This window comes from Penicillium vulpinum (assembly GCF_028829585.1).
Source record: "Penicillium vulpinum strain IBT 29486 chromosome Unknown utg000002l_segment0_segment0, whole genome shotgun sequence".
NCBI classification, from domain to species: Eukaryota; Fungi; Ascomycota; class Eurotiomycetes; order Eurotiales; family Aspergillaceae; genus Penicillium; species Penicillium vulpinum.
Window position 1 is genome coordinate 4,978,852 of NW_026643242.1, and position 10,588 is coordinate 4,989,439.

At 47.4% G+C, this 10,588-nt stretch overlaps 4 protein-coding genes across 4 annotated transcripts; 2 read left to right on the forward strand and 2 right to left on the reverse strand.

Moving 5' to 3' along the window:
* Positions 1-683: 683 nt before the first annotated feature.
* N7479_004885 (fungal specific transcription factor domain-containing protein) lies at positions 684-3,216 on the reverse strand (the record flags this gene model as incomplete). Its single annotated transcript, XM_057252582.1, has 3 exons — positions 684-2,190; positions 2,243-3,072; positions 3,130-3,216. 3 exons carry the CDS (start codon positions 3,214-3,216, stop codon positions 684-686), a joined length of 2,424 nt encoding a protein of 807 aa, XP_057111907.1.
* A 1,041-nt stretch (positions 3,217-4,257) lies between these two features.
* Positions 4,258-5,994, forward strand: N7479_004886 (uncharacterized protein; the record flags this gene model as incomplete). Its single annotated transcript, XM_057252583.1, has 6 exons — positions 4,258-4,409; positions 4,464-4,621; positions 4,671-5,129; positions 5,180-5,303; positions 5,366-5,677; positions 5,727-5,994. 6 exons carry the CDS (start codon positions 4,258-4,260, stop codon positions 5,992-5,994), a joined length of 1,473 nt encoding a protein of 490 aa, XP_057111908.1.
* A 456-nt stretch (positions 5,995-6,450) lies between these two features.
* On the reverse strand, positions 6,451-7,446 carry N7479_004887 (NAD(P)-dependent alcohol dehydrogenase; the record flags this gene model as incomplete). The annotated part of the gene is made up of 1 exon (XM_057252584.1): positions 6,451-7,446. One exon carries the CDS (start codon positions 7,444-7,446, stop codon positions 6,451-6,453), a length of 996 nt encoding a protein of 331 aa, XP_057111909.1.
* A 1,245-nt stretch (positions 7,447-8,691) lies between these two features.
* On the forward strand, positions 8,692-10,500 carry N7479_004888 (putative MFS transporter; the record flags this gene model as incomplete). The annotated part of the gene is made up of 6 exons (XM_057252585.1): positions 8,692-8,860; positions 8,917-8,942; positions 8,997-9,282; positions 9,334-9,748; positions 9,825-10,292; positions 10,341-10,500. The coding sequence occupies 6 exons, from the start codon at positions 8,692-8,694 to the stop codon at positions 10,498-10,500; spliced, it is 1,524 nt and encodes a 507-aa protein (XP_057111910.1).
* Between the last annotated feature and the right edge of the window lie 88 nt (positions 10,501-10,588).

Genomic DNA, 10,588 nt, shown 5'->3' on the forward strand with positions numbered 1-10,588 from the left:
TTTGGATTATTATTCGCGTCCATCCATTAATACATCAAATGGATGATCGAATACCCGAGATGTTCGCGCCACTTGACGCCACTTGACGCCACCTCCACAAACCGGCGTATTTTTTAATGCACCGTGTGGGGCAATCGCCAGTGGTATGATTGCCGTTGGCCTCACCTACCGTGAATCTCTAAGCATTATCGCCTTATCTTGTTTCATCATATCATTGGCCATCGCAGCAAACGACAGTGTGGTTGCTGTATACCATGTTCCCTTCCCTGTCATTGCCCGTGCTAGTTGGCGCTTCTGGGGCTCCTCCTATACTGCCATCGTTTCACGAGTTATCCTCGCTGTCTTCTGGTTTCCTATCTAGAATGTCAACAGTGGAAATTCTGTCCTTGTTATACTTGGAGCAATCTAGCCAAGCTTTTGAAATCTTCCAAATGGTATCCACGACTCACAGGGTATTACAGCCAACGGTATAGTCGGATTGTTCCTCTTCTATCGACTTCATCTAAGACATCCAAACGTCATTCGAGAGGGACTACACCCAGGAGACATCAATCATCTATAGTCATATACTAGTATTATCAGGAAGTCAATTTATATTAATAGGACAATTCTGGAAGTGTATAGCAACATCCGCTCTAAGCTTCGCCGACTATCACGGCAATATACAACCAACTTCAAAATTGTCAAAAGACGCCCCCAAATCCAGGCCCAAACATTTCTCGAAAGAAGTCAGCAAATTCCTCGCCAGTTAGACCGCCCTGAGTAGACATTGAAGCCGTCGTCAAGAAAGGATCGTAATCCGAAACGAGAGCCTGATATGATTTCGAATGGGGGGACTGCTGTGACATAAATTGCCTCACTCCGTCATCTGAGCCCGCACTGTTGTACGAAGCATCAGTTCTGGTCTGGCCAAGTTGATTTGGGTCTTTCATTTCTTTCAACCCCGCTGCTCTGGCTCTCAGGATCATCATAAGGTGCTGTCCAAGCAATGCAGCGATTCCAAATCGATGCGATGGGGTCGTGCCTGCACGCTCTAATTGAATAGCAACTTGGCTTAGTAGAGCAAGAAGTTCCACATCGTTTCCGACGCGCGATCCATATAAGACGGGGAATAGTTTCAAAGCTAACACGCCGGCATAGGATATCATCGCCCATGTTGGAGCTAACATGCAATACAATGGCTCTCCGATATCATCCAAATCACGCACAGCGAGCTCGCAGCAATTGACTGCAGCCTGGAGGCAATCCGCTCGGATGGCATCCATATTTTGGTCCCCGTTTATGGACCCATGAAGAGCAAATGACAAGGTCCAAAGCCTGCCGTGGAGGTAAACATAATGTAGGAAAATATTGGACAGCTTTTCAGAGGCTGATATGATTGAATTGGGTGTTGGATCTGGTAGCCAGATGTTACCCCAGGGTCTCAGGGCTGTATCAACCATTTCCCGTACCCAATGGGCATCGTCATTTGTGAAATGAGCTCGACGTCTTAGTTCACTTTGTAGTGATGCTAGAATGCGTCGCAGAGTGATAAACGCACATGTGTGCTTGTCTGTTGGGTCCGCCAGATGGTGGAGCCACCAAGTGTCGACTCTTTGTGTCAAGTCTGTTTCCGGGAAAGTGTGTATTTTACCACAGGCTGCACTGTTCGCCCGTTCCCATAGTAGAATTCTTAGCCACGTCCTCTCGCGATTTCGCGCCATGCGCTGATTCTCGATGAATTCTTTTGTGGGATACTCCAGTAATGGGCGTGACGAGGCATTTCCTGGGAATGGTGTTGGGGCTGCATCCTGGGTTTGATAATAGGAAGCATTAGTCGAGTTCAGAGGTGTCGCATCTTTGGCACGGGAATCTTGGTCTAGACCTAGTTCCGCTGCTACACCAAAAGCATAGATTGTATAAAGCCATGAGCGCTCCTGTGCCAGTGTCTCTGCGGGAGTGGCTGATAGTAATGAGATATAGTAGCCTTGAACGATTTCAACGGACTTATATCCACAGGTATGAACGTGCTTCGAGAGCTTTTCGCCATGAAGGCGCAATCGTTTGGCTACTGATGCTGACCCATGTTCGAATTGTGCAGTCAAAGCAAGTATCCAAGTAAATAAAAGAGCCGATCGCGAACGCACGAAATCCGGCGTGTGAAGCATCGGGTCTAGGATTCCGTTGACTGGATGCAAGCGGACAAAATATCTAAATTAATCAGTGCTTGTGGGTCGATGGTGCAAAGAGAATTTAGACTTACACTGGAAACAAATAACAAGCCTCATCCATGGTCACCAGGCCGAGGTCCACCGGGTCAACATCGGGGCCAATATCGTGTAAAGGCACCTGTGGAGACGATTTGAAATAATTCGAGTAACGGTATGGGTGCTCAGATGGAGCATTCAGGGAATCAATTCCTGCTTCAAGCGTATCTCTGCTCAGTTGTAGGCCGAGTGAGACATAACCTGGCCGATTCAGCAGTTGACGACCCAGGCTCGCTCCAGTTGATAGGCTAGCTGAAGATCGCCTCGCAGAAGAGGCTTCATTTGCTTCCGGGGAAGTGTTGGCAGATGTTGAGTTTATTTCCAACGCCTGTGCGGCATCGGAGGCATCTGCCAGTAAGGCCAAAGGATTACTGATTGGTTCGCGGTTGGAGTGGGAGAGTTCACCGCTGCGGAATATAGGAGAGCCAAGGTTTGCTAACGGTTGATCTTCTTGTGCAGTTGGCACAATCGAGTCATAGCACGGGCCGAAAGAGCCTTCAGTTCCTGGCTCTGGTGACGTTTGGGCGGGGTTGGTTGTCTCATCTGGGTGATTGGAGAATAAGAGCTCTAGCATCGGGTCTTTGTCGGCGACAAAATTCCTCATTTCATCACTCTCACCAGCATGAGACTTTTTCGCCTTCTTCAATTCTAACTGCATTTTCCGGTAGGCTTTTTCAATTCCTTGATAACGACCTGTAGCACCATGTTTTCTCCCAAGCTTTCTCGGCTCTGGGATATTGCACTCGCGGTTATTATGCCTACATCGTTCGCACGGTTCTGCCAAGGCATCACCTTGCTGCTCCTTTTGTGCTCGGATGCATCTCATCTACGATTTTTTGTTAGCAAGTGTGTATCACTTGGGGTGAAGGATTGAAGGCTATACTTTCAATTTCCGACACGCCTCACACGCGGGCGCGGCGGCGGGGCGAGTTTGGCCAGACGAGTTATCATCCCCAGAATTCAAAGACATGAGGGCTCTAGGAATGAAATTTACATTAAATAATAAACAATATCGAGGTATTATTAAATCGAAATTCAAGTTAATCCAAGGAGAAGGAGTGTGGAGAAATATCAAATGCCCCTGGAATTTCAAAACTTGCGGGGGGTTTTCGGCTATGAGATTTTATAGAAAGGTTTACACATCTCGACATCCATCCACTTCCAATGTCGCTTCCGTTACAAAAATCTCTGTTACAATCCTGAATATCATGCTATATTGGCTATATCCACTGGCTGGCACAATATTTTCATTGGCAACGACTCTTCCACTTGGCGTAGTCGCTGGCGGGAATATTCGCCATTTCCAATGCTAGCTTGAAGCTTTGTTCATATTAACAGTGGATCGAGATGGTTTTTAGATCGACGTGCATAATCTTGTTCCCCACATCAGAAGATGTACAGTTGAATCAAATAGCAGAGGCATACTCAAGAGCCATTGTGTTGGTTGCCACCTAGAAATACGTTATTATTTGATGCGTTCAAGACTCAAGAGCTTCGAGTTTTGTGCTTACTTCTACGGCTGCTTTTGAAGCGCTATAAGTCGCAAATCTCGGCCGAGGGTGTATACATATATATATATATATATATAGTGCTGCGCCGGTAAACAACCTCATACCTGAGTCTGGTAGAGCCTCGAATTTAGTTAAGCCGCGTCCATTCCTTAAAACAAGAAATGGTCCCCCAAACACTACCCTGATGCGAGCAAGGCAAACCAGGCAAATTAAAGACCCAAATTCCCTTGTTAGGCCTTACTTACACGAGCGTATACTCCACGGGATTACATTTAGCCGTCAACTGTAAAGCAAATACTTGTATAGCCCCGCATCCCTGCCCTAGTATCCACCCGGTCACTTAATTTATTCGCCGGGTCCGAGGCATCTATAGCCCCGGAAGATTAAAATTCGACAGTATAATCATTATATCAAATGCTAACCGCTTGTTCTAACGAGGTTTTAAAAATATAATCCTTTGATCACCCTAAGTTTCTGGCCTGATACTGACCATGTCCACAATGGAGACTATTCAAGTCGATGTTCTCGTCTGCGGAGGAGGCATGTCTGGAATGGCATGCGCTGCTTTTGCAGCGGAAGCAGGAGCCAAAGTCCTAGTGGTTGAAAAGCAAGCAGGTATAGGTGGCTCGTCAAATTACTCTGCAGGCATGTTGTAAGTGATTGAGTCAATCTTGAACACAAACCAGATTTTTAATACCACGGTCAGCTGGGCCCCGCAAACATATAGCAAGCTAAGGAATTGGGTCCCAGAAGGAGATCCAGAATTGCAGAAGGCCTGGTTAAGCGATTACTTGCCCGCTGTACAATGGATGCGTGAAAATGGGGTGCCAACGGCAGACCGGTTCGACGGTATTATGACAATTGGTAGAACTAACAAAAGAATTTGTTGAACAGTTATCCTGACACATCATAGGTATTGGGTTCCCAATTAAGATCCCACACCTCCATAACCTCCATCGAAAGCGCATTGAGTCTAGCAAGACACGTTCCGAAATTTTCACCAACACGTCCGTGGTCAAGTTGATTCAGAGGGAGCCCGGGGTTTCAGGATCGAGCATAACTGGCGCTGTCATTTGCAGGAATTACTCTAACTCGCCCGCTGCATATTACGAAGTCAGAGCGAAAATAGTGGTTCTGGCTACAGGTGGCTTCCAAGGCTCTCCAGGGATGACATCAAAATACCTGGGACAAGGCGGAGACAACATCTTTGTGCGTTCAAATCGTGGATCGGTGGGCGATGGACTCAAGCTGGCCATCGAATCTGGTGCGGGAACCAGTAGAGGAATGAACACCTACTACGGTCATCTTCTGGCAGCTCCACTTAGAGCTGAAGACGTGGATCCGAAGGATTATCTTCCACTCGCGCAATACCGTAAGAGCAAGCCCTCCTCAACTCGTTGTTTCCGTCTAACCAGGCCACAGAAAGCAAACACTGTCTACTCTTGAACGAAGCAGGCAAGCGATTTGCCGATGAAACCACAGGTGACGAGATTGTCAATCAGTATCTCGCCAAACAGCAAAAGCGCCGCGGGTTCATATTGTTCAAGTATTTTAGTTCCCAGGAGAAGAGATTAGTGCTATATTCTAACCTGTGATTTATTATTCTAGCGAGAAAACCCGCCTCCAACACTGCGTCACTGCGCTATTCCCTAATGCAGGGGACATCGATCGTCTGCAGAAAGCCCGCGAACATGGCTGTAATGTTGGAAGTGCCACAGCATTAAGTGGTCTGGTAGATATTCTTCACGAGTGGGGTGTGAACGATGTACAGGCAAGGCAGACTATCGATAAGTATGATCGAGTAGTTCGTTTGGGCGACAAGAGTATTTCCCTTGACGCCCCTGTCGGTCGTGCTGGTTCACCCCCTACACCCTTGGTGGATGGGGAAGGTCCCTTCTATGCCATGGAGGTCCAGCCATCGTAGGTCGTCTCTTACCCACCCAAACTCCCAATATCTAACGCTCAATAGGATCACATTCACCTACGGCGGTATCGCGATCGATGCGAAAGCGCATGCCTTGACCCCCGATAAAGTCAGAATTCCAGGCTTGCTCGTCGCAGGCGTCGATGCTGGTGGCTTCAGTAATCTCGGATACGCCGGCGGGCTTGCTCTCGCGTTCGTGACAGGTCTCTGGGCGGCCCGAGAGGTTGCACGCGATTTGGGGTTGCCTGAGCCTCGTCTACCCCCTGCCGATGTTCGAGATGGGGAAGATAAACCAATTCAGGGACGTCTTTGAGCTTGTTTCGTGGCATGTTAGGGTCTAGAAGTTGGCTTTGGCGGGATGGTGTTTGATCAAGATGATATGTTTGTGAAAATCCAATTATGGAAGTTGCATTTCTTTGCCAAGCGGTTGATGTGGATAGCGCGGTCGACTCTCAAGGTCCCCCCGCCTTCCAGCCGATGAATATACACCACATCCTTCCCCATTCCCAGTTTCAATTTCCGACCCTATTATGGTCACCATTGGCGTCCGAGGCATCAACAGGTGGCAGTGCATGCGGGGCTCGCGGTTGTCTCTCCCGCTCTCCTTTTTCTTCGCTGCCAGAAGTCCTGCTCTCTCGTTGAACTCTGCCATGTTTCAAAACACCTGACTCTTTCAATTTTCTCTTTTTCAAAAAAAGAAAAATACAAATTTATGACATTCAATCATTTGCATTCATTCTAACTGTGTTTTGGTTCACATAATGACATTCTAGGGTGCCACCAACACACCACGATAACGCATTTTTCCTTCTTCCAATGTCTTGAGAGCTTGTTTAATTCCATCCAACGTCAAAGGGAAGGTCATATTGATAGGCTTGATCTTGTGGTATGCAGCAAAATCAAGCATATCCCTATGGACCTGTCTCGAAGCCACGAGGCCTCCTTGAATCCGAATACCATTCAGGATCAACGGCATATACGGGATTTTGAGATCCTTTGAATCGACAGACAGAGACGAAATGACACCGCCGGGCGCCATTATATTGCAGTACATTGGCCAATCTGGCTGAGCGCTAGTCGTGACAATGAGATTATCAATAGGAGCTTTGACCTTCAACTCCTTCACACCACTGGTCACATAAAACTCGCCAGCTCCCAGTTTCATCGCCTCATCCTTCTTGTTATCTGTGCCGGAGAAGGCCACAACTTGACAGCCCATCTTTGCAGCAAACTGTATAGCCAGGTGTCCCAGACCCCCTACACCGACGATGCCAACGCGCGCGGTCGGACGAACTTGCGCCATATGTAGGACGTTGAAAACAGTTGATCCACCACACATCAAGGGTCCCGCATCCTCGTTGCTTAGGTTGTCGGGGATCTTGAACAAAAAGGCCTCACGCCACACGGCATGGGTGCCGAAAGATCCCTGATCGAGATCGTCAACCCCATACATTTTTCGCTCAGGGCACATTGTCTCCCATCCGGTCATACATTGTCTGCAATGACCACAGCAGTCATGTCCAAAGCCCCATCCCACACGGTCGCCTTTCTTCAAAAGCTTCGCGTCCGGTCCAATTGCCTCAACCACACCTGTTCCCTCGTGGCCAAGGCCCATTTCTGCTGTCTGGAAGTGGACGTCTGTGCCGCACACTCCCGAATGAGTGGTCCGTACCAGGACTTCGTCTCCTTTGAGGTTCTCCCGCTCAGTCTCCGCTTGCTTGATTCCATCCTTGGAGCCTTTGTATACGGTGAATTTGATTGTCATTGTCGGAAATATTTCAAAGTGCAGTTTGGGTTTGTGAGATTTGTAATGTATCAAGGAAGGATTAAGGTGTCAACACTCATGAGCTTTAACTCTATTTTATAGGCGACCCTCTAGTACGTCGCTATCCATAGTTCCGAGCACCGAGGAATTTTTAGTCAAACGAAATATGCCTGGAGGTAACCTCCACAGCTTGGAATCGACCACAAGACCCGTGGACGATCTGTGATACAATGGAGTGGGCCTGCATGATGGGGTCTCATTGCAGATATCACGGCCCTGTTTCTCTTGGTCCCAAAATTGAGCTAAAATCTCGATGCCAAGATTGGAGCAAAGATCTAATCTCCTCAGAGTTTATCGCATGGCCTTACCAGGGGCCTAATCTACCTTGGAATCTTCAAAGCGCTGGAAATTGACGACATCATATGCTCGCGTTCGCCGTGCTCCGTCACCCACCTTCTTCGATTGCAGTACAGAGTAGTACAGAGTGACGTGGCGCAGATCCAGAAGTATTTTTTTATCAATTTGATATTTACTCGACCACATACAACATGTTCTGTGCGACCCCATGCTCTATGCTATTTCTAGCTAGCCGGACACTCATTCGTCTCACGTGGGATCTGGGCTCCCATCTAGTATATGGGACGGAGTACTGACCCCCGGTGCGAAAGATCCTTTCAACCCTTTCTAAATCATTCCATAAAGGACCGAGGATGCGTATGTCAGTATTAGACCTCGTCAAAAACTGTTGGATTTAATGGAAAGCATGGATTATTCGAGTTAAGCTCTTGAAATGTATAGATTTGAGAACATATCAATGAGCTTGGTGTCACCAAATCTTTCTCTCAAGGACCTATTTAGAGTGTCAATAATCGCGCCAAGCTCCCAACACAACGACCCTGTGTTAGTGGGCCCCATATAACCATAAATTCTCCCTCAATCATAGATTTTTTAAATCAAGTATCTTTTATATCGCATCACGAACACAAGACCCTTTTAGTAGTTGGGAGCTTGGTAAAATTAATTTCCGTGAAGGTGCTTAACCCGATTGTCGCTAGCTCCTGCCAGAATTCGAAGGCGGTAAGGGCAAAGCCACGCGGTATCGGACATCCCAATTTGGAAGGTACGAAGTTTAAGAAACAAATTTTCTCTCTCACACTTATTTATTCTTAGATACAGTCATATCCCAAAGACATATAACTTTCCCGGCCTTTCCGTCGTTCAGAGCAGCCATTTTGGCGTGAAAAGATGATCGAGGTCCATGGTATATCTAGTGCCGGCGAATTGCCCCACGCCTCATCTGAAAAAGATGAAGCGTTGGCGGTGGTGAGCGAGTTTGCTCAAGAAATCGATCCGGTGGTGGAAAAAAGGGTGCTGCGCAAGATCGATTTGTATTTGATGCCTGCCATGCTGATAGGTCAGTTATAACCTCCATATCTGTGACCTGGGAATCGTGAACTAACTCGAACACAGGCTATGGCATGGTGTACTATGACAAGGTGCGATGAATGCGCCGAATCTCTATTAGCCGAAATATACTAATCTCTGTATAGGCTATCTTGGGTAGTGCCACGCTCTTTGGCATGACCACTGACTTGGAATTGCAAGTGAAAGATTATTCCACTTCTCCTCCAACTGTTAGTACTACACGGCTCAGCTGGGCAACATCAATCTTTTATTTCGGAATGCTTGCTGGTCTCTACCCAATGACATTCATTTTGCAAAGATTTAACACTCGAGCTGTTCTCGGTCCAGTTGTTCTGGTATGGGCTATTGTCTGTGCCTCCACTGCAGGTGTAACAAGCTGGCAAGGACTTTTCGCGCAACGATTCTTCCTTGGTAAGTTTAACTTTGGTGCCTTTTATTGGTCTCCTGTCTAATAGAAGATAGGATTCATTGAAAGTGTTATTCCTACGGGCTTCATGACCATTGTCAGTGGATGGTACACTCAAGAGGAGCAGACTCTTCGACAGGCATGGTGGTTCTCTGGCACCGGTTGGTTCACTATCATCGGTGGTGCCATGAACTATGGATTCGGCCAAATCACATCTGGATCATTGAAAAGATGGCAGTACATCTACATTCTGGCTGGTGCCTTGACCTTCTTGTTTGGCCTCTGGTGTTGCACTATGCCTAATTCTCCAGTTTCTGCCTGGTTCCTAACCAAGGAAGAACGCGTGGTTGCTGTGGAGAGACTTCGCAAAGGGCAAACTGGTGTCCGTTGTCAGCAGATCAAGTTCGATCAAATCAAAGAGGCTTTGACAGATATTAAGCTCTATCTGGTGGCTATCATGATGGCGTCAGCGTGAGTTTCCTCTCTTATTATGTGGTCTACAACATTAAACACCACACTTTCTTGATGCTAACCTCTATAAATTTAGCTACACCATCAATGGTGCTATATCAGGCTTTGGGCCGTTGATTGTGGCCACCTTCGGCTATGATACCCTTCATTCAGTGCTATTCCAGTTCCCCGTCGGCGCCGTTTGCGTCATTTTCATTCCTCTTTGTGGTTATATTCCTACTGTTGTTCCCAACACCCGCATACCTTTGCTCATTACCTGCTGTCTGCCTGTCATTGCTGGTTGTGTCATGATCTGGAAATCCTCATGGGGATATCACCCAGTTACTCCAGTCGTTGGTTATGCTCTAACTGGCTTCTTTGGACCAGTTGTCAGCCTGATTATCACAATTGGAGCTAGCAACGTCGCCGGAGCCACGAAGAAAACCGTCATGGCAGCAACCGTGTTCGTGGCTTACACTGTCGGCAACATCATTGGGCCGCAGCTTGTGAAGAGCAACACCAAGGCAGAACATTACCCAGAATTGTGGACTGGCATGATCATCTGGTAAGTTCATATCATTCCCCATTTTTGGGCCAATCTAACGAAGTACAGCTACTGTATCACAATTAGTGCCGCAGTCGTGTTGTATTTCGTCCTTCGACGGGAAAACCGAATTCGGGAATCCTTGGATTTGGATGAGGTGCAGCGTGACAAGATTGCATTCGACGATCTCACCGACAAGCAAAATCCCTTCTTTCGATACGCGTTATAATGAATAGTACCGCAACCCCTTCCGTCTGCGGGATGGAGACTCATCGAAGTCAGAAATTCTGGCTGCTATCAACGCTCACGTGCATCTG